Source organism: Schistocerca nitens, chromosome 5 (genome assembly GCF_023898315.1).
Source record: "Schistocerca nitens isolate TAMUIC-IGC-003100 chromosome 5, iqSchNite1.1, whole genome shotgun sequence".
Classification (NCBI taxonomy): domain Eukaryota; kingdom Metazoa; phylum Arthropoda; class Insecta; order Orthoptera; family Acrididae; genus Schistocerca; species Schistocerca nitens.
In genome coordinates, this window is record NC_064618.1 from 848,515,536 (window position 1) to 848,541,605 (window position 26,070).

The 26,070-nt window shown below is 39.5% G+C and overlaps 1 protein-coding gene across 1 annotated transcript in view; it reads right to left on the minus strand.

Moving 5' to 3' along the window:
* The window catches only part of LOC126259316 (titin homolog), a 951,541-nt gene that overhangs the window by 160,933 nt on the left and 764,538 nt on the right, over positions 1–26,070 (minus strand). Inside the window, exons 29-30 of the mRNA XM_049955994.1 lie at positions 9,847–9,993; positions 2,579–2,766 (exon numbers count right to left, since the gene is read on the minus strand). Of these exons, the coding sequence (XP_049811951.1) occupies positions 2,579–2,766; positions 9,847–9,993 (335 nt within the window). The remainder of the gene's footprint in view (positions 1–2,578; positions 2,767–9,846; positions 9,994–26,070) is intronic.

A 26,070-nucleotide genomic window follows, 5' to 3' on the forward strand; every position in this document is an offset into this window, starting at 1 on the left:
GGGTGTGGAGATGAAGCGGTGCCGCTGTCTGCAACAGTGAACAAGTTACGTGCAGTGTAGGTGCATCAAAGGAAATGGTTCATTCGCGAGGACACTGTTTGTCAGAGTTTCTCATTTTCCATTATTATTGATGCACATGGGTGCACATTTGGACATTGTTGCATACCTTCCAATACACTGCTGCAATGTGTGAAATGAAAGAGGTGGATGTTGTTCCATTAAACAACGCTTTTTACCAGTCCAGGTCAAGCATTCCAAAGAAGTGCACTACCTGCATTATTTTCTGCCAGTTTTAGTTAACTAGTAGCACTTTAAGGGACAAGATGACTTTTAACAAAAACTAAGTGTCATTAACACTTAATGAAAAGAATAAAGTAATCGAGGTGAGTGAGAAAGATAAACTTCCTGTGCGCTAAATAGTGGTGCATTTCAAATGTGCTAAAACAAAAATTTACTATACTTTAAGAACAAGACACTGGATGAATGGGGACTGGCGGATGAAAAGAAAGGTGAAGAGATTGACAAGATAGTGTGAGGGCAAATACTTACCTTTTTCAGGGACCGATGACCTCTGCAGTTTGGTCCCTTTAATCCTTAAACCAACCAACTTACCTTTTTCTGCACCCCTGTTCTGGAGTTAGGTTCTGAAAGTCACAACAGAGCTTGGAAATACACAGTTTAAGGCACCCACAGGATGGCTAGAGTGTTTCAAAACTGGGAACAACATTTTGTGTCATGAAGTGTGTGGGGAACTTAAAGATGTGCAGGAAAGTGTAGCGACAGCATGGAAGACAATGCTCTACCATTTACTCAAGAATTATGACCCGAAATACAAGTTAATGCCAATGTAATGTGACTATTTTTTCACGCACTGCCTTCGATATCTCTAACAACTCAAGCGAAAAGTGCGCCTATGGAAAAATGTCCAAGGAGAGACTCATTGTACTGCTGTGAGGAAACGTTACGTGAAATGGAGGAGCCACTGGTGGTTTGCAAAGGTGGCAAAACCACATTGTTACAAAAACATAGACATTATTAAGCTTTCAGTCACATGGCCAAACAATAAAAACGTGTAGATAGTGAGTGGTCTTATGGAAGTAGGGCCAGGCACTTCAAAATGGAAAAAGAAAATCACCAACTTCTCTTTTTCCTAGACAATCCAACCTGCCACCCAAAACTCAAGTTATCAGGTGTGAAACTGGCTTGGTCCCCACCATGTTCAATCAGCCTCACACAACCCAGGAAATGCATTCAAGTCTCACTATAGGCGATTATTGATGCAGACTTTTATACTTAGTTTCAACAGGTTGAAAGTGCTCTTGCATGATAGTTTCTATACTGGATGCATTCAATAGGATTGGTTTGGCAGTGAAGGAAATAAAGCCTGAAACCGTTAACAAGTGCTTCAACAAAGCGGATTTGGAGACCAAGATGCTTCTGTGGCCATCGAAGCTCAAAAAAATGAAGCACCAATTGCTGAACTAATTAAAATGCATAACATTTCATGTACTGCAGATGACTATGTTCGAAGTAACAACTTTCTGCCAACTCACTCCACTTTTACTTCAGCAATAGATTTAATAGAAATCTGCAACAGTGGAGATGACAGGAAGAAACAAAGGAAGAAGAAGAGGAGCAAAATTATGTTCCTAGAAAAATTAGTACATAGAAAAAACAATTTTGCACACGAAATTCAAACAGGATACCCTTCTTGATATGTGGTAAAAAAAAACTGAAACACAACGCAAGTAGACACAGGAATAATATGTATGTACTTACAACAATAAACAAATTTAAAGTTGGAGCAACAATACAGAAATGCCTTATTATTTAAAGTTATTGTAACAGTCTAGTGATTTATTGCATAATATACACCAAGTGAACAGCTATTCTGTAGCAGTGAAGGTATGTCAATATGTGCAGAATAACAAATTTATACTATTGTGCATGATACCTGGCAAATGTAGCCTAGTGAGTTTTGTGTAATCTGGAAACTTGTCCAATTGGAAAATTATTTAAGTACCATGTGATCCAGTTTTGAGCAAGTTTTACAGTATTACATTAGTACAAAATACCCTGCACCGTCTCACTACACAGTGGCTTCTGCAGTGTATATGTAGAAGTAGCAACAGTGAAATTATTTATTTAGTTTAAAGACATGGTAAATGTTTTGAATATTCTCCAAGAAAATTAAGGTTTCATTGACTTGTGATGTAGCATGACAGCAAAGATAATGAAAAAATATATCTTTCCATGTACTCATATTTTTTCTTGAATGTTATCAGATATTTATTGCATCCAGTGATTCACATTTTTAAGGAAACTGTCCAATGATATATAGGTAACTCAGTCAAGGCACACTTACGAATATGGTAGGCCCCTTACTGCATGCAGCAGATATATTTTTTATGGCAGTTTTTTAACTCAGTGAATGAAAAATTATTGTGAGATCTCTGAATTTAATTTTACATAATTCGTGTGGCCAGTGTAGCATGCTTGTATTGGCTCACATGAACTCTAGGGTCTCTACAGTAATAAAAACGCAATCCAATTTAATGCAATTGAGTAAGGTTATTACCAACAACGAAATGTAAACTTTTCACCCTCTTGTATTACAGCATCATTCAAAGGCACAGAAAACACAGGACCAACATTTTTGGGTGATGCAGTAACAATTTTTGCCTTTTTGAGTGGTGGACTTGGTGACTTCTGTGGTCTCTCCAGTTGTTTTGTCTCTGGCATAGCAACCTGCATCTCGACATCAACCTGTATACAAACAAATGATGACTCATTACTACGACACAATAGAATCTTGGCACTTACAATGACCATGAATAAATATAGTTACTTACTCACAGGCATAGTATGTGACAGAAAATAACTACACTTCAAGTTCATCCCATCTGTCTATCTAAGACTGTAATATACAATGTAAAATTACTGCAAAAATGTGTCACATGTTAAATGAAATAAGTTCATTTCACGATAATTTTAAAATTATTCACATAAATGACACATCAAATTCATCTTAAAATATACTGAAAAATCAACAAGTGTGTGACAGAATGTGCACACTATAAATACTGGTATCCTCAGGGGAACTGAGGGAAGGAGAAAGAATATAGGATTCATTGATGAAAAAGGATATGTTGTCAGCTCAGAATTGCAGAGCACAGTCAAATAAATATGGAAGTATATTTTTTGAATACATGGCTTATATATGAAACAGAATGTTACTGGAGAACTTTCATAGAACAAGTTCACCTTTTCTCTTTGGAGGGGGCAGGGAGGGGAGGGGGGGGGGACTGTTCTGTACTTCAGTGACTACGGTTGGTTTATTGTTTATTTTATACACATTACAGTATGATTCATTATATGGGCCAAGATGAGACTATTATTACAAACAAGAAAATTCACTCATTTCTGACAAAAATGGAGAAATAACTATGTATGTTTCTTTCGAAGGATTCGGCATTTGCATTATAATGTGAACCCACCTGCAAATGAACTAGCCAGAAAACACCTGTCTGAACGGAGATCATTATCAGCTCATACAGAGATAAGAAACTAGACATAAATTGCAGCTAAGCATCATAGAATGTCATCTCTTCCACTTCAAGTTCATTAAATATGACATCGTTAAAATAAGCATTGCAAAGTTTGAAAAAATACTGTTCTCAAAATAATAATGTATGTTTCTGAGACAAAAGCAGTAATGAAACCACTGACATTTAAGAACAACATCGTAGGATTTGTTAATAAGAAGGAAGTGGAAATGGAGAACTGATGAATATGTTCATCACAATACCTGAAACCACATGGTGGCATTAGGCATATAAAAGGAACATAATCCAACCAGTTAAAATGTCATCCATATTCCTCAGATATTAAAACTAGACAGAGAGCTATTTATTGGTGGAAAACAGCAGAAATGAACAAACAGAGAGCACAAAAAGAAAAAGTCAGATTACAAATTATTTCAAGTGGCCCAGCAACCTAATGTAAGGCTTTCAACTGGACACCACCCTGGAACAGAGCAAGCCAGAAACAACAACCTACCTGTTCTTGCACAGCTCCTGATATTACTATCATTTTTTTATTAGACGACCTAGTTGTATGAATAACACACATAAAGCTATTACACAATTTAACTATTTTCTTATTCAAGCAGAGATTCTCAAAGTTTTATTGTTCACAGTGTAATTTCCTGATTACTGATGCATACAGCCAAACTGCCATATACAAAGGTTAAGTAAATGTGCAAGCTTTCGGAGCCAGTGGCTCCTTCTTCTGGCAGAAAGGTTTGAAGGAGAAGGAAGAGGAATGAAGGACAAGGGCTGGTGAGGCTTAGAAAATAGGGAGAGTTTGGAAAGGTCACCCGGAACCCCACATCAGGGGAGACATACTGGACAGGATGAGAAGGAGAGACTGATTGTTGGGGACTGCAGTGGAAGAGATTTGAAAATCTGAGAGCTTAAAGGTGGAATACATGGTAATAGGCAAGATAGAGATTATTGGCACATCATGAAACAGTTAATATGAGCAGATAGCTAAGTGCATTGTATGTGGCAGAGGTGAAGGGTGGCAAAAAATAGACAGGTCAGAAAATAAAAGATACAAAAAACTAAAAGGGAGTGAAGAAAACAATAGTTACTGAGAAGCAATGATGAAACTGAAGAAATTAATGTAAATTAAGAACAGGTGGGTGTTGAGAACCAAGAACATGTTGTAATTCCACTTCCCACTTGTGAATTCCTGAGGAATTGGTGTCTGGGGGAAGAATCCAGATGGCATGTGTGATGATACAGCCACAGAGGTCATTACTGTGATCTAGTAGAGCACGCATGATATTGTGTGCTGCCAGTATACAGCTCTGCCTATGTCCTTTCATCCTAACTGATAACTTGGTGGTAGTCATACCAATGTAAAAGGCCAAACAGAGTTTACATAACAGCTGGTACATGATATGTGATGTTTCCCTTTGTTAGTATATGTCTTGCCAGTTACAAGTATAGTATATGCTGTGGTAAGAGATTCATATTGTAAGTTTTACACTAGGGGCAGTCACAGGTGTAGGAGCCATAGGGCAAGGAAATGTTGCAGGAGGAGCATAGGGTCTGAGCAGGATATTGTGGATAGTAGGGGTGGAGGGCAGTAGACAATAAAAAGCTATTCTAGGTGTGGTGGGCAAAATGTTGGCTAGAATGGATCTCATTTCAGGGCACGATTTTAGGAAGTCATAGAATTCTTGAAATATCGGATTCAAGACAAGGATAATACTGAGTGACAAGAGCTGTACTCCTAAGTTATTTATTGGAGGAGGATTGGATGTGATGGCCAAGGAAATCTGCTTTTGAACTAGGCTGGTGGGATAATTACTTCCAGTGAATTTTGAGGTGAGAATAGTGCTGTACTGCTGTAAAGAGTCTGCATCTGAACAAATACCTTTGCCTCAAATGCCAGGGCTCTATGGGAGGGAACATTTGACATAGAACAGATGGCAACTGTCAAAATGTGAGTACTGTTGTTTGTTAGTAGTTTAATGTGAACAAAAGCTTGTAGCTGACCCTCATTGAGGATGATGTCAACATCAAGGAAAGTAGCATGGTATCTGGAATATCCCATGTGAAATTTGATTTTAATAATTTATCTAGAGATTGCAAAAAGTTTAGCATGTCAGTCTCACCATGAGTCCATATGGTAAAAATGTCACTAATGCATCTAAACCAAGCCATGGGAAGGCTTATGGATCCCAGAAAAGCCCTCTCCATGAAAACATGATATGGTCGGCATAGGAAGGAGCCATCCTGTTTCCCATGACCGTGCCCCTGATCTGCTTGAATGTCTACCCCTCAAAGATAAAATAGTTGTTGGTAAGAGTAAAGTTGAACAGGAAAAACGTAATAAGTTTGAAATCAGGAGGGCGCTGGTTGAGATAAAGTTCAGCAGCAGACACACCATATACATGAGGGACATTGATATAGAGGTGGGTGGCATCAATTGTGTCAAATGAAGGGTGCGGGCATAGATTTCAGATGATCTAGGAAATTGTTGGTGTCTTTGAGACAGGAGTGACATCTTTGTACTGTACACTGAGGTGACAAAAGTTGTGGGAACCTCCATTTGCCTGGCAGTGCAGCAACTCGATGTGGCACGGACTCGACAAGTTGTCGGAAGTCCCTTGTAGCATTTTGTACATAAACTGACTTCTTGATTATGTCCCGTAAATGTTCGATGGGATTCATGTTAGGCAATCTGTGTGGCCAAATCGTTCACTCAAACTGTCCAGACTGTTCTCCAATCTACTGCAAGCAATTGTAGCCTGGTGACTTGTTTGGGGACATGAAGTCCATGAATGGCTGCAAATGTTCTCCAAGTATCTGAACATAGCCATTTCCAGCCAACGATCAGTTCAGTTGGACCAGAGGATGCAGTCCATTAAATGTACACACAGACCACACTATTATGGAGCCATCACCAGCTTGCACAGTGCCTTGTTGCTGCTAGTAAAGACACCTGCATTGGTTGTCTGCTGCCATAGCTCATCAATGCCAAATTTTGCCACACTGTCCTAATGGATACGTTTGTTGTACATCCCATACTGATTTCTGTGGTTATCTCACACAGTGTTGGTTGTCTGTTAGCACTGACAACTCTACACTAATGCCACTGCTCTCAGTTGTTAAGTGAAAACTGTTGGCCACAGCGTAGTCCGTCGGGAGAGGTAATACCTGAATTTTGATATTGAGGATCTCAGAATAATGCATTCCTTAATAAAATGGAATGTCCTAGCCATCTAGCTCCAACTACCATTCTGCATTCAAACTCTGTTAATTCCCATTGTGTGGTCATAATCACATTGGTCATCTTTTCACATGAATCATCTGAGTGCAAATGACAGTTCCTCCATTGCACTGCCCTTTTATAATCTGTGTTTATGCATTTCAGTGTCCCGTGTCTTTGGGCACCTCAGTGTAGACTGCAGGTTTCGATCAACTGAGGCAGATATACATTAGGCGAGAGCTTTGAAGACAGCAACTATGAGGTGGCCAGGGTGATTGGGTTTACGGATCTTAGGAAAAAAGTAAAAAGTGAGGCTGTGTGGTTTGGGTGTGGTAAGAAGTTCTATGGATTGAGGTGTTAGTCCTTGTGAGGGGCCTGAGGGACTGTAGGTCAGTTTGAATCACAGAGATGGGATCTTGATGACAGGTGCTGTACATAGAGCCAGACAGCTGGTGTAGACCTTCATTTACATACTACCATCAGTCAAGTACCACAGTGGCAGAGCCCTTGTCTGCTGGGAGAATAATGATGGAGTTATCAGTTTTTAGCCCTAAATCTGCATTTAGTCATGCTGCTTTGGTGAACGACCTTTTTCCTTCACACATAATGCCAACTGGAAATATCATTCTGCAACTGAATCCCAAAACCTTTACAACAGCAAACCGACACTGAACCATGCCTTGAACAGTTATGACCGCAATCCCAACTTGATCCACCACCGCTACCACAAAAACACCCGTTACACCCTTTTACAGCACGAACTGATTCACAATCCTTTCTCAGGTCACTGTAATATGACCGTAGCCTTTCCTCTGCAGCACTTCAGGTTCTTAGTTCCCTAAAAATGCAGAAAAATTTATGTTTTAGCGAATTTTGGCAGGACCTGGGAATCCCTACAGAAGTAGAAATCATTTCAATTTTGCCGATTTTCCTGTTACACAACCCATACTTAAACAGACTTGCTCCTTTGATCATTGTAATTTCATATTCACTAATTTTGCTAGCTTTCCTGTGATAAAGTAAACTATAACAACAAATTTGTAGTTTTATTCATACATACTTCTATAAATAGTTGTGCAGAACAATGCATCAAGCAATTCTCATTTAGCCACAAGCATGCAAATATTTATGTGCAAATATCTTTGTGACCTTCTTTGAGTCAGTCAGTCTGGGTTAATTTATCAACTGGTTAACATCTTACAATTGCTTCCAACTGAAATGTATTGTCAGTCAGCTATATGATTCCAGCCAAATGTAATATTATATTGTGATTCACTCTGCAGTTAATTATTAATTCACAGATATCATAGGGAATGTTTGTATGAACATTTACAACCTAATGTCATTCCTGGCTAATGTTCACATCACTGAGAGTGGATTAAAGCCAAGTTGAAATGTTTCAGGGTACAAATGGGATTCAATCCCATTATCTTTAGGTTTGAGGCACACACATTACCACTAGACCACCAGTCCCTACATCAATAGGTTGATATTGCTGATAGGAACATAACATTCAATACGAGAAAATATGAAGACGAAGAAAACCTAAGACTTAACAAAACAGTAAAAAATTAAAGATGCAAATAATATTGAGCTTTTGCTATTTAATGTTTTTCCAATATAATAAATGTTGTTAAACAATGAAGTTCAGAGTCTCCATGTAATTAAGTCCTACTATGCCTCACACCAATATTATGTCCCTTGGAAATAAAAAAATGTTTGTTCTATACCTCCTCATGTTTTATCAAGACCTGTCTTCCATTTTCAATATCTGCAAAGACTTACAATATAAAAGTGAGCAAGCAGGTAAATATTTCACAACAATTCCTGCTATGCGTTAACATTATCCTCCTAAATAATTTTTTCTGGAGACTCCTCCACAGGGCATCTGATTGTAGCCAACTGAGACACACTTATGGTTCAGGAAAAGATTCCTGATAGACTCAAATATGTACTTTTTTATGCCCATCAGAACCATCATCTGGAGAGGTGAAGGAAAGAATTAAAAAGCCTGGACATACTTGCAGAAGAGGGGCCTTCCAGGGACTCTAACTTCCCCAACTTTGTGTGATGTAAACTGAAAATGATGAGGACGTAAGTGCCTCAATGCCTGAGCAACATGCAGAGATGGAGTCTCCTCCCACCATAAGCGGAACTCTCTGCTACTGTGCTGCAGCACGTAATGCAGACTGGCAGGTGAAACACAACCTGCTGGGCACATGTCACACAAACAAAACTCTGGAATTAACACCACAGTATTACCATGTGTTATCAATGCTCAGTTGTGCACAACACTAACATTTTCTACATGACAATGGAAAATCCAGAATGGACCGTAACAGAAGTATGAAGGTGATAGTTGCCACTCACCATATAATGGAGATGCTGAGTCCAGGATTGCCACAACAAAGAGATTGTGAGAAAGTGAGCTTTTAGCCAACAAGGCCTTCATCAGAAATAGACAACATACACTCACATACTCACGCAAATGCAACTCACTCACACATGACTGCAGACTCTGGTTGCTGAGGCCAGAACTATATGTCATCTATTTCTGACGAAGGCCTCGTTGCCCAAAAGCTCACTTTCTGACAGTCTTTTTGTTATGCCTGTCTGTGACTCAGCATCTCCGCTACATGATGAGTAGCAATTATTCTCTTCATAATATTGTTATTTTCTATATAAGTGTAAAGTGGTTTGATAAACATTCCATGGACAAGAAGGTACTTATCTGGACAATCGACACCCTGTCCCCAAGATCAGCTGATCTCACTCTTATTCAACGTGTATAGGATCCTGCCAAGACTGGAGAGCACATCTTGAACCCTCACTCACAAACCATTATAGTGAGGTGCATTATTGATGACTTTCAAAGAATCCCAGTGTGTTCTGGATTCCAGACAATGATGTGTTGACAATGTCATTACCAAGAGAAGTAATCTGCCTGCTGCTAAGAAGGTAAGATGAAAACAAGTGTTCTTTTGTATTTTTACAATATTGAACCGACTGATAGTTCAGATTCTTTGTTTAATATTGAAACCGGCTACAATTCTTTATCCTCACCTTGTGCACAGTGACAGATGTCTCCTTAAGCAGCTTCGCAGCAGACTCCGCAGCTCTGCGTGCCTCCTCTGCAGCTGCTGCCGCCGCCTGTGCAGCTGCCGCTTCTGCTCGAGCAGCTGCTAAGCTTGCCTCCACAGCCTGCTGCTCCTACAACAGAATAGTAATTTTTTGTGTGTGGAAGATAATCAATAGTACTAAATGAAGCATAACATACAACTTCAATGCAACATTTTGATTTGAATGTTGTGAATGATTTCATCTTTATCTGACAACTATTTATTCATTCCTCCCAATTGCTGGATACATCACTCAGCATTAATTTGCTTTAACCAGCACCTGAATGTTTCCAGATTACATCAACACAGACATTTTATAGGCACAATAACACCAACATCTAAAAAGAAAGAGATTTTCTGCATGGCTGAAAAGATCAAAGAATAAACAGATCTGCACAGTTTTCACACAAAAGTCAACTATAAAAGTTTTACAATCAAAGTACCCTTGAAACTTTTATTACTGATGACATTTTAAAATATTAATTTTTACACCATCACAAGTAAAACCTGTTCAGATCCCTAAGTCACTTGCTTTGTGAAGATATCAGCCACTTTATATTCACTCTGTATATCTTCAGAGCAAAATTTACGTTCCTGAAACTCCAATACAAGGAGAAAATGCATACATAAATAGGCTTTGATCGCTTGCAACTTTCACAATTCCTAGCCTACCAACTGTGCTTGCAAAATAGACTTGGTAAGTGGATATAGTTCCAATGGTGCAAGTTCAATTAATGGGCAAGTCAACCATAGGAACTCTTTTGCTGCTTCTCTGGCAACTACAAACTGAGTTTCACGTGTTGATAATACCTCACAGGTTCAGCACCTGCTGGCTGACCTTGCTACACAAAAGCTGTATGTGAAGAGAAATTCAGTCACAGAATAATCAGTGGTTGTTTCACGGGAGTGGTTAGCATTACTAACTAAATGACTTCAGTTCACATGAAGCTCTGAAACTATTTATAGCAGCTCTGTTACTTTGACATATTTTAAGACATGTTTCGGCATTGACCACTGACTACTTCCTAGTTTTACCAGGAACAGTTGTATATAGTTCACAGCAAAACAGATCTTAGACACAGTCATCACACCGTTTCTTAATAGGGAGCTTTAGTTGCCATACATGTAAATTGCTGCACTGTACATACTTCTTGACTAATCCTGGTACAGCATTTACTCCACCAAATTAAATTGATGGAGTAATGTGGTGCTTAAGTCTTATGACTGATTAAAACAAATCCATCTTCACCACACCTGATAAATGTATTAGTTCATAATCTTGAATTCCATTTGCAATCTGCTTAGTAAATCATTGATGATATTCTTTTCAGTTTTTCACTACACATCCAATATGATGATGATGAGTCCCATACTTCTTTACAGAGCGTAGGGGAGCGACTCGGGAGACCCGCGCCTCCTAGTGGAGGTGGTCTGCCATTGCCTTCCTCCGACCGTAATGGGGATGAATGATGATGATGATGATGATGATGACGACACAACAACACCCAGTCATCTTGAGGCAGGAAAAATCCCTGACCCCGCCGGGAATCGAACCCAGGACCCCGTGTTTGGGAAGCGAGAACGCTACCGTGAGACCATGAGCTGCGGACACACATCCCATAACCAACACATAAAAAGTATAAGCTTGAAAGTTTATTATATCAGAGAGGTCATACATACACACACACACACACACACACACACACACACACACACACACACACACACCAGTGTTGCATTTCTTGTTTTCCTAAAATGTTCTATATCCCGGAGGATCTCTTCACTAAGGATCAACTGGAACAAAAGGTACATCTACTTTAATCTAATCCAAACTGACACATTTGAGCTGTACATGCAGACATCTTGTTTTAATAATGGTCTTTTAAAGAGTTTCACACACTATTGGTATCATCAATAAATCCCACAAATTCCTTCCTTGATCAGTACCATTTAAAAAGGTTGCCTTTAAGCCAAACTATGCTAGTGTAAACAGTCATAGTTGGAGTACTCAGTACTGCCGTAATCCGTACAAATTATGAAAATGTATATATGTATGTACATTCCACATCTCCTCCTAAACCACTGGACCAATTTCAACCAGACTTGGTACACACATCACTTACTGTTTGGAAAGAATCACTGTAGGGGTAAGAACCACGCACTATCAAAGGGATAGGAGTGGGGGTGAAAAGGCAGTGAATAAATGATGTGAGAATACCTACAATTTAGTCATTCAGTATTTGAGAATGAGAGCACTTAGAGACTTGCAACAAACTTTAGACATAAGTTCAAACTTTTAAGAAACTTTTTCTTGCTGAAGACCCCCTCAAAAAGATGAAAGGAGAAAAGTTTATTGCTTACTACTTTTTCAATGTTCATGCAATATCACTGCTAGATGAATGATAATGTTTAAATTTATTACTTCTTTACTACTAATTGTTTTCACAATGTATCATGCGTACAGAATACTGTGGCCGGTAGATGCACAGATGGCAGGGCACGTGTGGGAGAGTGGTAGCGGAGGGGGTTACTGGGAGACACTGTAGGGGAAATCCAGGGTGCTGGAGGGGAAGTGTCATCCTAAAATGAAACCTACACTGTAAATATTAAGTGAGGCCCTCCACACCCACACTTGCTTGGTGGCCATTCAAAAAGATCTACTGTCACCTCTGCTTTGGATAGCATCTAAAAAGAATTTCGCCAAAAATGCTGCAATTTATTTTCACCTGGCCTGTTACACCTTCGTAACCTTAAGAGAAGCTTGATGAGTGGCAAATTTTGAGTAAAACCTACACATTTCTCTCGTTGCCATGTTAAAATTTGCTTCTTTTGCCAAAACACAGCTCAGTTTATACAGTTTCACCTCACTAACATGTATGCAGATGCAGTGGCAAAAGAATTCTGAAAAAGTGAGCGTTAGCATTTCTTGTTTCACCAGCTATCGATGGCCCTTAAAAATTGCATTCTTTCATCAAAAAAGACTGAAATTAGTGGAATAACATGGTAGATACTGAAGTTTTGCATAATAACCATATGGCAAAATACTCTCCTCTTTGTGTGCTATCATTTGCCAAAATCTCATTTCAGTATCTCAAACTGTCTACGAAATATGAGTAATGTTATGGATATTTCACTCTAGCTTTATTGCTGGTGTGGTGCCATCACAAATGAGTGTCAGATCAATTTTCTCGAGATTAGTGTCAGATAGAGCCCTCCACCCACATCTAAAGAAAAATTCAATAGGTTAGATAAATTTCTTAAACTGCAACATATTATCTAATATGCATCAAGCACAAAATCACTTTGACCTCTGTTTTTAATCGCAAACTTTTACAAATTTTGCACAGTGTCTTATTTCCATATAAATATCACAATAACTATGACCATTAATGAAATGATGGGTACCTCATCATAAGCCTGACATATAAAGTTATAAGCAAGGCAAAAATGAATTTTTTGTACTGAATAGCTACTGAAAATCACTTGAGGAAGGCTGCAGGGCTTGTGCCTTGATGCTGTAATCACCCAACGGCCACAATGTTTCAGACACTGTTGGTTTCCCCTTTCGAAGAAACAAATGAACTCACAGTACACTTTGTACAAAAACTGGTCACTGCGCATCAGCCACCATATGGTGCACAGGCTATATTTTGCAGATAGTATTCACACATATCACTGAATGTACCAGAAAAATTATGACATTGTACAACACACAGTTTAGGAGATATGAGATCATAAAAACTGAGGTGAATGAAAAACTGCCGCATCATGCAAGACGTTTTAATTTATTACTTCTTTACTGAGGAGATATGACATCACAGACACTAAGAGGAATGTGAAACTGCCACATCATGCAAGACATTGCAATTTATTACTTCTTTCTGCTACCTTTATTTGCAAACAGTATCCACATATGTTGCTGAATGTATGTAGAAAAATCTATCACTGTACGACACATAGTTTAGGAGATACGATGTCATAATCATTAAGCTGTATGAAAACGAAACTGCAGGGTGAAGTTTGCTAGACATACAGGAGAAATGTGTGTACAAATACTTATGAAATGTGTTAAATACATATGAAATACACTACTGGCCATTAAAATTGCTACACCACGAAGATGACGTGCTACAGACGCGAAATTTAACTGACAGGAAGAAGATGCTGTGATATGCAAATGATTAGCTTTTCAGAGCATTCACACAAGGTTGGCGGTGGTGGTGACACCTACAATGTGCTGACATGAGGAAAGTTTACAACCAATTTCTCATACACAAACAACAGTTGACTGGCGTTGCCTGGTGAAACGTTGTTGTGATGCCTCGTGTAAGGAGGAGAAATGAGTACCATCACGTTTCCAACTTTTATAAAGGTCAGATTGTAGCCTATCACGATTGTGGTTTATCGTATCGCAACATTGCTGCTCGTGTTGGTCGAGATCCAATGACTGTTAGCAGAATATGGAATCGGTGAGTTCAGGAGGGTAATACTGAACGCCGTGCTGGATCCCAACGGCCTCGTATCACTAGTAGTCGAGATGACAGGCATCTTATCCACATGGCTGTAACGGATCATGAAGCCATGTCTCAATCCCTGAGTCAACAGATGGAGACGTCTGCAGGACAACCTTCTGCACGAACAGTTCGACAACGTTTGCAGCAGTATGGACTATCAGCTCGGAAACCTTGGCTGCAGTTACCCTTGATGCTGCATCACAGACAGGAGTGCCTGCGATGGTGTACTCAACGATGAACCTGGGTGCACAAATGGCAAAACGCCATTTTTTCGGATGAATCCAGGTTCTGTTTACAGCATCATGATGGTCGCATCCGTGTTTGATGACATCGTGATGAACGCACATTGGAAGCGTGTATTCAGTATCGCCATACTGGAGTATCACCTGGCGTGATGGTATGGGGTGCAATTCGTTACACATCTCGGTTACCTCTTGTTTGCATTGACAGCACTTTGAACAGTGGACGTTACATTTCAGATGTGTTACAACCCATGGCTCTACCCTTCATTTGATCCCTGCGAAACCCTACATTTCAGCAGGATAATGCACAACCACATGTTGCAGGTCCTGTACGGGCCTTTCTGGATACAGAAAATGTTTGACCACTGCCCTGGCCAGCACATTTTCCAGATCTCTCACCAACTGAAAACATCTGGTCAATGGTGGCCGAGCAACTGGTTCGTCACAATACGCCAGTCACTACTCTTGATGAACTGTGATATCGTGTTGAAGCTGCATGGGCAGCTGTACCTGTACACGCCATCCAAGCTCTGTTTGACTCAATTCCCAGGCGTATCAAGGCCGTTATTATGGCCAGAGGTGGTTGTTCTGGGTACTGATTTCTCAGGATCTATGCACCCAAATTGCGTGAAAATGTAATCACATGTCAGTTCTAGTATAATATATTTGTCCAATGAATAGCCATTTATCATCTGCATTTCTTCTTGGTGTAGCAATTTTAATGGCCAGTAGTGTATGTTTGATTTGCCTGTGAGAACAGCCATGGGTAAAAAGCTCATCCTAAACCCGTGGAACAATTTCAATCCAATTTGGTACAAATATTAGTTACATTCTGGAAAGAAATACCAAAGGGGTAACAAAACCATCACCCTCCTATTAGGATCAGTGTGGGAACATGGAGAGAGAAGGAAGGATGGGGGGATGGATAGACGCCAAGGGGGAAGGAGGAGACAGGCCCACATATAGGAGGAGGAGGAGGAGGAGGAGGAGGAGGAGGACAGAGACAGGGAAGAGGGAAATGGATAGAGAGAAAGGAGAGCAGGATATGGACATAGAAAGGCAAGAGAAGGGGAGAAGAGGTAATGGACGCAGAAAGGAAAGGGGAGGAGATGAACAGGGAGAGGGGGAGGAGGAGATGGATTTAGAGGGGAGGAGGAGATGGAGAGAGGGGGACACAGCAGATGGACAAGGGGGAGGGGGTTAGCAGATTGACAGAGAGAGGGAGGAGGAAGAAACAAACATAGATAGGGGCCAGAGAAGATGGACGGGGAGTGCAATGCCAGGTGCTCAGCTAGTTATAACATAGTAAGTGATTGGATTGTTTCATAATACATAATACCCACTGAAGCCCTGAACAACTAGCTGGTTTTATAACAGTTCAAAATTGCTCCCTGTCTCAAAGATGAGCCTTTGCATTTCGAGGCCATCTTCCTTTGGGTGTATATTCCACTGAAGACATGACCCACATTGTCTAACACATTTCTACATATGGTATCAGTGACATAAGTGTCTTTACTTGGTACTGACTTACATCCCTTGTCTGGAAATACGTCAGGGTTTTTCCTGTATCTTCTGGCTTAAATGTAATGTTTCCATCCTTGTCAAAAACTGAAAACTATAAATAGTTTCAATATTATAAACAAGAACTGCCCATTACCCCTTTCCTTATAAGTTCTATGTCACTCTTTTGGAACATGTACATAACATTAAATTACAAATATTAATAGTATTTAGACAAGCATTTCACCTGTACAACACATATGGAGTCTCCGCACCAAATCTATTTGCCCACAGTTCAATTGAGAATGTACATAGCACTAATGATTGCTGCTGGCCATAAACACACTGGCAAATTCATTAACAAGAGCACTCACTTTGCAAGTTTTACAAGTATTCTCTTTGAATGTTCAGCATAGCCACAGTGTTGAGAATAAAGGAATCTACAAAAATCAATTTACCACTGGATTTCAGAAGTCATTGAGGTTTTTAATTTTCAAATTCATTGTGACCACCATATTGAACCTCTGATTGGATACCACGAAAAATTTTGCATAGTCACTTGCAAAACACATGATTTAACTCAAACATCCTAAAGACTCATTTTTTAAGGATACACATAAATCTGGCTGTATTACTTCCACAAGTCCATTGTTACAGCGTTAATGTTCATGGAAACTATCACAGTATTGCTTCTCGAACAACAGAAAGTCTGGGTAGGAGCATAAACAGTATTATGAAAATGACAGATTGCTGCTTACCATAAAGATGATACATTTGAGTTGAGCCAGGCACAACAAAAAGACTGTTAACATTTAGCTTTCAGTCAGATCTGTCTTCAAAACAGAAAAGAAAACATACATACATTCACACAAGCGAGCACACCTCATGCAGGCATGACCACTAACTTTGGCTGTTCTGGCCAGAATGCAGTGGTGTCACAATGTATGGAAGCAACAATCTGGAGTGAAGTGGGGAGGGGGAGGAATAGCACAGCACAAGTGGGGGGCAGAGGAGCCAGTGTTGCATGGTGGTGCACTTACAGGTTAGACGATAGCTGGACAAGGCTGGCAGGTGTAGTATCAGGAGGCTGCGGGGGGAAGGTGGGGGAGTGGAAAAGGAGAGGGACAGAGAAGGGGGATAAGACCAGTGGATGCACTGGCAGAGGGCAGTGCATAATGAGGGTGAGCGGACAGGATTTGGGTGGGGGTGCAGGGTGCACCAACTGGTTTTTTCCCCTTCTCTGTCCCTCTCCTTTTCCATTCTCCCTCCTTCTCCCACAGCCTCCCGATGCTGTGCCTGGCAGCCTTGTCCAGCTATCATCTAGCTCCTGCACTCTCCAACACACGGGGCTGACTCCTCTCGCCCCTTCCCTGCCCCACTCCGGATTGCTGCTCGTATATGACGCGACACCCTAGCATTCTGGTCAGAGTGACCAGAGTTAGCAGTCACGTGTACATGAGGTGTGTTTGCTTGTGCAAATGTATGTATGTTTCCTTTTCTTTACTGAAGAAGTCTCTGGTCAAAAGCTAAATGCATGACAGCCTTTTCAATGTGCCAGTCTGAAATTACGACATACTTTCCATCTAACACAAATGTTCCTAATCATTTATCAAAGCTTTGAAGCAAATTCTTCCATTTCCTGCAACATTCACCATCAACATGAACCTCAACCAGTGCTTATAAAATGAGAACACTGAAAACCATTCACCGTGATGTGTTAAGACGATCTCCTGAACAGCATTCAGAAATTCACTGATAAATGCTTAACTGCTGGAAACACAGCCAGAAGTATGTCCATCACTTTTAAGCAGTTTCCTTTATTGGTATACAGACAGTATTCCTAATGTGTCTTTCTTCCCCAAAATTTAAGTACTTGAAAGACTCAGGTGATAGCTTGTCTGATTTGACAATTTGGTAAACCTTTTGATTTGTTTCCCTTTACTATATTCACTTTCAACTATTATTACCACTTATGCACACAGCATTAACATGTGTTAAAACTACAAATTTATCAGGTGTTTGCAGTCTTCTGGCAGAAACTACATATTTTGTTGAAAACTTTCGTTAAATAGCCATCAATGTGTGGTGCAAAATATGATTAGTCATTTCCCTTCTGGCTGTGATTTTCCATATCATTTCCTGCATGGTAAACCTAAAATGTTCTGTTTGGATAGAGGTTGCTTTGTGTATTGTTCAAAACTTCCTTCTCATTATTACCACTTATGCACACAGCATTAACATGTGTTAAAACTACAAATTTATCAGGTGTTTGCAGTCTTCTGGCAGAAACTACATATTTTGTTGAAAACTTTCGTTAAATAGCCATCAATGTGTGGTGCAAAATATGATTAGTCATTTCCCTTCTGGCTGTGATTTTCCATATCATTTCCTGCATGGTAAACCTAAAATGTTCTGTTTGGATAGAGGTTGCTTTGTGTATTGTTCAAAACTTCCTTCTCATTTTTACTCATGCAACTAACACAGTCATTACTTAAGGCTGTAATGTTTCAATAATAATCTGACTTACTGACTGATAAATGTTATCTCATTCTTTCTGTATCAGGTTATCTGCTGCAGCTTGTCCTGCAGTTGTAGCATCTTTCAGTAACTCCAGTCTTAAGATGCTAATTGTGGAAACTTCATTTACTTCTTTGACACTTCCATAAATTTCATTTACGTCTTTACTGTGCAAGTCACTTACAATGTAGGTTGAGTGTACTATCAGTTTTTTATTTTTATTTATTTATTTTTGCTCTAATGTACTGTTCACAAATGGTGCCTCTGCCTAAACACAATTTTTTACGATTTTCTCATTGTGGTCTTTCCAAGAGATGTATACATGAAGAAGTTGCCTGACTATTCTTAGAACAGAGTTTCTCAGGATTTTAACAGTAAATCTTCCCATGATGCACAAAGCCTCTCTTGTAATGGCAGTCATTGGAACTTGATGAATCACTCTGTGATGCTCTTGTGCTTACCAAACTAATCCATGACAAAACGGACAGCTCTTACACCTTTTCACTGTAGGATGCACATATTCAACAGTTAAATTGATATTTGTGAAAAATTCCATGCAAGAGTGCTTTGGTTCATTTTCTTCTGAAGATGGCATTCTACTTTGAAGAGTGTGAACAGTTTTGCTGTAGTGTATTCATCTATAGCTTTAATAATTTCTCTGCAGTTTCTTGATGCATAGAAGTTATGACTTGACTTCAATGACCGCGTTTTCTTAAGAGGACTAACAACTATCTCTGTAGTTGACTGATTCGGGGTATTTAATTCTTCCTCTATTGATGCAAAATCTGCATCACCTGCACCATGGGAAGCTTCACCTTGTTCAGATACTATCATTGTTGTTATTCTGTCAAAACATTTAGAACACATAATGTCGTCACTTGAAACGTCTTCACTTTGAAACAGTGTCTTCAAATGAGAACACTTATTCCTAACCTGAACAAAGTCTGTTTTTTTGTTTGTCTTATATATCACTCTTTTACGGATATGCAAATAGTCAGCACACTTCACTCCCCTGTGGCCCCAGTCAGAAGACATTTCAAACAGTCCTTTTCACAAAACACACTGCAAATGTGTCAACTGGCAAATTCCTCATGAAAACATAGAACTCATTGGAACGTCTCAGATTTCTTAGAAGCCTCTTCAGTAAACAAATTAGCACTGAAAAACTACAGTACACAAACCTGCAATGAACAACCAAGACAAAGAAACTGACAAGAAACTACAACAAAGTGTAAGAAATACCTGCAACAATGAAAGTGAAAAGAAATAACTGCAACAAAGAAAGTGAAAAGAAATAACTGCAACAAAGACAATAGAAATAAACATTGCCACAAAGAAATTAGTAAGAAACAACTTCAGTGAAGACATATTTATTTATTTATTTATGCATTTATTTTACCTGGCAAGATTAGGGCCTTCAGGCCCTCTCTTACACCTAACCCGGCATACTCAGATTCAACAAATTTCAGTTTCTACAGAACATTAAGGACATATAACATGTTATACAGTATTAATGTTAAAGAAAAAAAATAGAAATTATAAAATTAGTACAATGATAATTATAACAATCAAAAAATAATTATAACAATCAATAATAATAATAATAATAATAGTAATGATTATGTATATGAAAGTAAACATATTTTTCTTCTATGAATGTCAGTCCTATTGCTAGTTGGGAATTTTCTCGTTATATACTTGCAGCTTGTGAGTTATTCTCATCAAGCAGAGACATAAGACTATAGAATGGGGTGAAAGAGTTATAGAAGTGGTAGATAGGTTAGAGGAAGAGAAATAGAATGGTAAAATTCGAAGCTATGATGGAGAGGAGAAAGAAAGAGATGAGAGGGGCACAACAATGGTGGCTATACCATCCCTAATATGTAAGTCTTGAGTTCCCTCTTGAATGTTGAGTGGTTCTGGATAAAACGCAGATCACAGGGGAGCGCGTTCCATAATCATATGGCTGAGATGGAGAATGACACGGAGAAAGATTTTGTGTTATGTAAAGGTACAGCCAAGATGCTAGACGTATCCGATCTGGTATTGCGGTTGTGGAATGATGATAGGTGTTTAATGTGAGAAGATAAGTACTGGGGGCACCAGTGGCTAAGAAATCGATGAAGTAATCACATCGTGTGGAGATTGCGTGCCTTATGTGGGCGTATCCAACCTAGCTGGGAGTATGAAGGACTGATATGATCATACAACCGTATATTGCATATGTATCTAACGCAAGCATTCATCACTAGCTCGAGGCATCTCGAATTTTCACTATTTGTGCCATGTTGAACTACATCACAGTAGTAAAGATTAGGCAAGACTAGTGTTTGGACTAATTTTTGTTTAACATGGGTTGGAAATATTTTTCTAAATTTTTAAATTGCATGTAGGGAGGAGAGCGATTTCCGGCAAGCTGTGACTGTTTGTTCTTCCCAGTTTAGGTGTTCATCCAAGATTATTCCAAGGTCTTTTACTCTTTTTTGGTATGGTAGTTGGGTACCATTGAGGAGTATTTGAGGGACTGTTTCGCGAAAGTACCGGCTGATTAACTTTGGATGAGATATAAGTATTACCTGGGATTTCTTGGGGTTTAGTTTCAGACCTAGGTTCTGTGCCCATCGAGAAACAGAGCAAAGATCTGCGTTCATACTCGCTACTGCGTCAACAATGTTCTTGGGACTTGCACTTATGTACGGTTTGATGTCGTCGGCATATAGATGGTAGTTGCAGGAGTGAATCACTGAAGAAATATCATTAATGTACAGTGAGAAGAGTAATGGACCAAGGATGAAGCCTTGTTGACTTCTGTTTTTGAGGTAGCTGTCAAACCAGTGTATTGCGCTGTTTGAGAAATTCAGCTGCTTCGCTTTAATTAGTAATATATCAAAGTCAACTGTATCAAAAGCCTTGCTAAAGTCAAGCAGTGTTAGGATGGTAGCTTCACGTCTGTCCATAGCATGTTTAATGTCATCAGTTACTTTGATTAATGCAGTTGCTGTACTATGGTACTTTCGAAAGCCTGACTGATATTTGTCGTGGATGTTATGAGTTTTGAGGTAATCCGTCAGCTGTTCATGGACGATGTATTCTAGGGCTTTAGATATTGCAGGTAGTATGCTGATCAGCCTGTACTCACCTGGCGACTTAGGGTTGTCAGGCTTGGGTATAGGTTGAATTAAACTTTGCTTCCACTCAGTAGGATATGTACTACTGACAAGAGACAGGTTGAAGATGTCTGTGATAACTGGAGTAATAGTGTCTATGACGTTCTTAATCATGCCAATGCTCACTCCATCATTTCCTATTGCCTCGGAAGAGATTCTCATAATTGCCTTGTGTACTGGGCCGGTAGTGACATGTTTTAGGAAAAACTTGTCTCTCGAGAGATTGATATCTTGGGGCTGGTAATTTGTCGCTGCGTGGCAGTTTACAGCTGTTGAGAAGAAATCGTTTAATTCTTCTGCAGACGCTTGATAAACAGCGTCCGATCTTCGCTTCCCTATACCGAAACTGCGCAGCTTTTTCCACAGTGCAGGAGGTTTTGATATGCTGCATACGACAGAGTGGGCATGTCTGATTTTGGCATTACTCATGCTTTGCTTGGTTCTATTTCGGAGTTTCTTATAAGCTTCGTACGCCTCGGGAGTTGGGTTACGCTTGAAGGCCCCATGTGCAGCATCACGTTTATTCATTAACTGGCGTAATGCAGTGGTGAGCCACGGAGCGGGAGCTCTCTTTACCTTGACAGTGCGTTGAGGAGCATGTTTATCATACAGTGCAATATATTGCTCTTGAAAGTTAAAAAAAATAATGATTTTTTTAAAATAAACCTTGTCCAACTTAAAAGTCAAAGCTCTCCTTTACAGAGAATATAGTACTACAAGGTACTAATCAACAGAAAAAAATCTAACTTTTCTGGATTGGCATTTCCGGCAAAAAAAATTTTCTGTAAATTATAAAAAATAATTCAAAAGGCGACAGAAAAAGAACTTTGACATATATGTCCAAATGGAGGATACCATTGAAGTCAAAAAGCAATTAACTTTAAAATAAAAAAACTCTAACAACATATCTAGAACTGTTACAGAGATACAGCATTTTTAAAAAATTTCCAAAATTCACATCTTCAAAATGGTGTTCACAGTGTCATCTTTGGAGGCCTGTATCTTGGGGATATAATTTATTTATTTATTTTTGAGAAAAGAAAAAAATATGTGTTTCTTACTAACTCCTGAATTGCAACATATGCTAAATTCAATAACATCTGAGACTATGAAGGTAACCCCCTTGTCTGAAGGGATATGGATTATGCCGTAGTGAGTAGCCATTTATCCTCATTCATATCGTTATTCCATCTCAGAGTGTCCATTGTTGGGTAAAACTATGTATACAGCCATTAGACTGGATAAAGATTGAATGATGAAAGTATAATATCAACTCTTAACCTACTCAGAAAGAGGTACAAAACTCAGACCACAATACGTGTTTCAAAATTTTTAGCATATTATAATAGGTGCTTCAAAACCATCAGCTATGCAAAATTCTATGTGGCAAATCAGTTCACTAACCAATGCTGGTGGGTTCATTATTCCAGCCATACCAATAAATGCATGTTTGTTTTAGAGAGCAGGCTGGTCATGAGACAGATTAATGACCTGCCCCCACCCACACTCTCTGCCCCTCCTACCCTACCCAAGCAAAGTACAGAAAACACAGAGTGAGACATTCCCTTTAACCTTTAACTACATTGTCCAGACCACCACAGTTGTCATTTACCGTTCAAAGGGAAAGTAGCTGTCATAGCAAAATGTCTTAATCTTTAATTTGTTTACATGACATTTGCTCACGTATAAGTGACATGAAATAACTAGAAAGAGAATGCCATTGATCAAACAAATATTACTAGTTTTCTTTTACATTTTGCAAGTGTCAACTGTGTGTCAGAGTGACATAGTATCTGCACAATTTCCTCGGAAAAACCATGAATTCTGACAAAGGAGCTGAGAAACTGCACTCTTAGAGCACTACAAATTTTGGTGAAGAACTTGAACAGATTTTTGATGTAGCATATATGACTATGATTAATATTGACGAAGAAAAATAGTTTTTAGTCAGTCAACAGTTCAAGAATAGGCCAGGGTTCATGCACGAAATCATTCATCAGCTGTCTGAGACAGGGAGAAAAGCTTCTGAGTGAGAAGTGGTAATCATGAAGAGGCAAAACCAAAGCAAATGTGTATTTATAATATAAAATAAACATAATAATGTAATGGGAAAGAATAAAAAAAGAAAAACAAATATTAAGTACCCATTTAATGCTGGTAATTTACACATATTTTTGGTCATTTAGCCTTCTGTTGTTCAGAGTGCTTTTGTATTTTACTTATTTCATTCCAACTGCTTTTACTAATGACATCAAGCTCAAGGCAGTTTGATTCAGAATTGCTCAATTTTGAGGAAATTCCATGGCCATCAACAGATAACACAGTGTCAGAAGTGACATTTCATTGCTATAAGTAAAACAGAAAAAGAGAACACAAACAGTAATGACTCCTAAGCCTACTGCTACATTTTTAAATGAAACATCAGTGATAGGGAAGTAGTACTCATTTCAGCAGCTAGTACTAAATGGCTAGCCTCAAATTGTAGTGGTGGGGGGCACCTCTTGCCCTTTTCCTATTGGGCCCAAATTTCACGTAACTCATTTTTTCGTACAATAGAAGCAAACTGCAATGTATCATACAAAATCATACTTTAAAAAATACGGTTTTTCCTAGCATGGACCACTGAATTAAGATACCCTCACACAAGATGCTGTGGCCTAGGCTGGCTCCTACAGCTTACCTGCCAATCACACAACAGTCTACCACAGGTTGCCTCCCTCCCAAGGCACCTGCAACTCAACCGCAACACATCACGCCTGCAGCAGCCGTTACGGTACCTGGTGGCGCTACATTTCCAGTTACAATGCTGCTGTCAATGGCACTAGCTCACCTCTGCAAGTCACATAACTACCATAGCAGAATGCTGTAAACAATCTTTCATAAAACCCAAAAATTTCTGGAAACATGTGAAGGCTGTTAGTAGCACCAAAGTTAGTGTCTAGCCACTCGTGAATGAGAAAGGAACTGAAATTGAGTGTACCAAAGCTAAAGCTGAAATGCTAAACTTGTTTTTCAAATGTTATGAAGGAAAATCCTCAGAACACTGAAAAGATGAGTGTATCTGTCAGCGGTGTTGAGAGACAACTGAAACTGTTAAAACTGAACAAAGCTCCAGTGCCCTGATGAAATCCCTGTCAATATTTTATACTGAATTTAAGGCCGAGTTAACCACTCTTCTAACTACAATCAATCATAGATTCCTCAAACAAAAAACCATGCTTAGAAGTTGGAAGAAAGTGTAGGTCAATGCTGTTTACAAGAAGAGTAGAAGAAGTGATCCACAAACTGCCATTGGATACCCTTAATATAAATTTGTGGTAGAATCTTAGAATATATTCTGACAAACTGCCTATTGGCTTCTGTCTCGGGTTCTTCGGCCGACGTTCATCTTATGATTTTTCTGACGTTTCGCCAGCACGAGTGGCTGGCATTGTCAAAGCTTCACCCTCCATTGCCGGTGGTGAACTGGAGGCGAGCTCGCGGCCGCAGACTATATGTACCTGGCGCGCCAACGTCCGAGGGCTTCTCCGCGGTCATTTCCGGTGCGGTTCTCCTCTTGCTACCAGCGACGGTCGTTCGCTGCAGTACGGGAAGCCAGGATCCGTTTACCTTAAGGCTTCCCGTACTGCAGCGAACGACCATCGCAGGTAGCAAGAGGAGAACCGCACCGGAAATGACCGCGGAGAAGCCCTCGGACGTTGGCGCGCCAGGTACATATAGTCTGCGGCCGCGAGCTCGCCTCCAGTTCACCACCGGCAATGGAGGGTGAAGCTTTGACAATGCCAGCCACTCGTGCTGGCGAAACGTCAGAAAAATCATTAGATGAACGTCGGCCGAAGAACCCGAGACAGAAGCCAATAGGCAGTTTGTCAACAAGTGGCCACGAAAGCCTTAACAATTTTGTAATATATTCTGAGCTCAAACATAATGATACCTCTCAAACAGATGACCTCCTCCATGCCAGTCAGTATGGATGTCAGAAACCTCTATCATGCGAAAAGCAACTCACATTTCTCTTGCATGACATACTGAAAGCTTTGAATGAAATAAAGCAGGCAGATGCAGTATTTGTTCATTTCCAAAAATCATTTGACTCAGTACTACATCTGTGATTATTGTCAAAAGTATGAACATATGAGGTATCAAGTCAAATTTGTGACTGGATTGAGGACTTTTGGGTAGAGAAGACATAGAATGTTATCTAGGATGGCGAGTCATTCTCAGATGT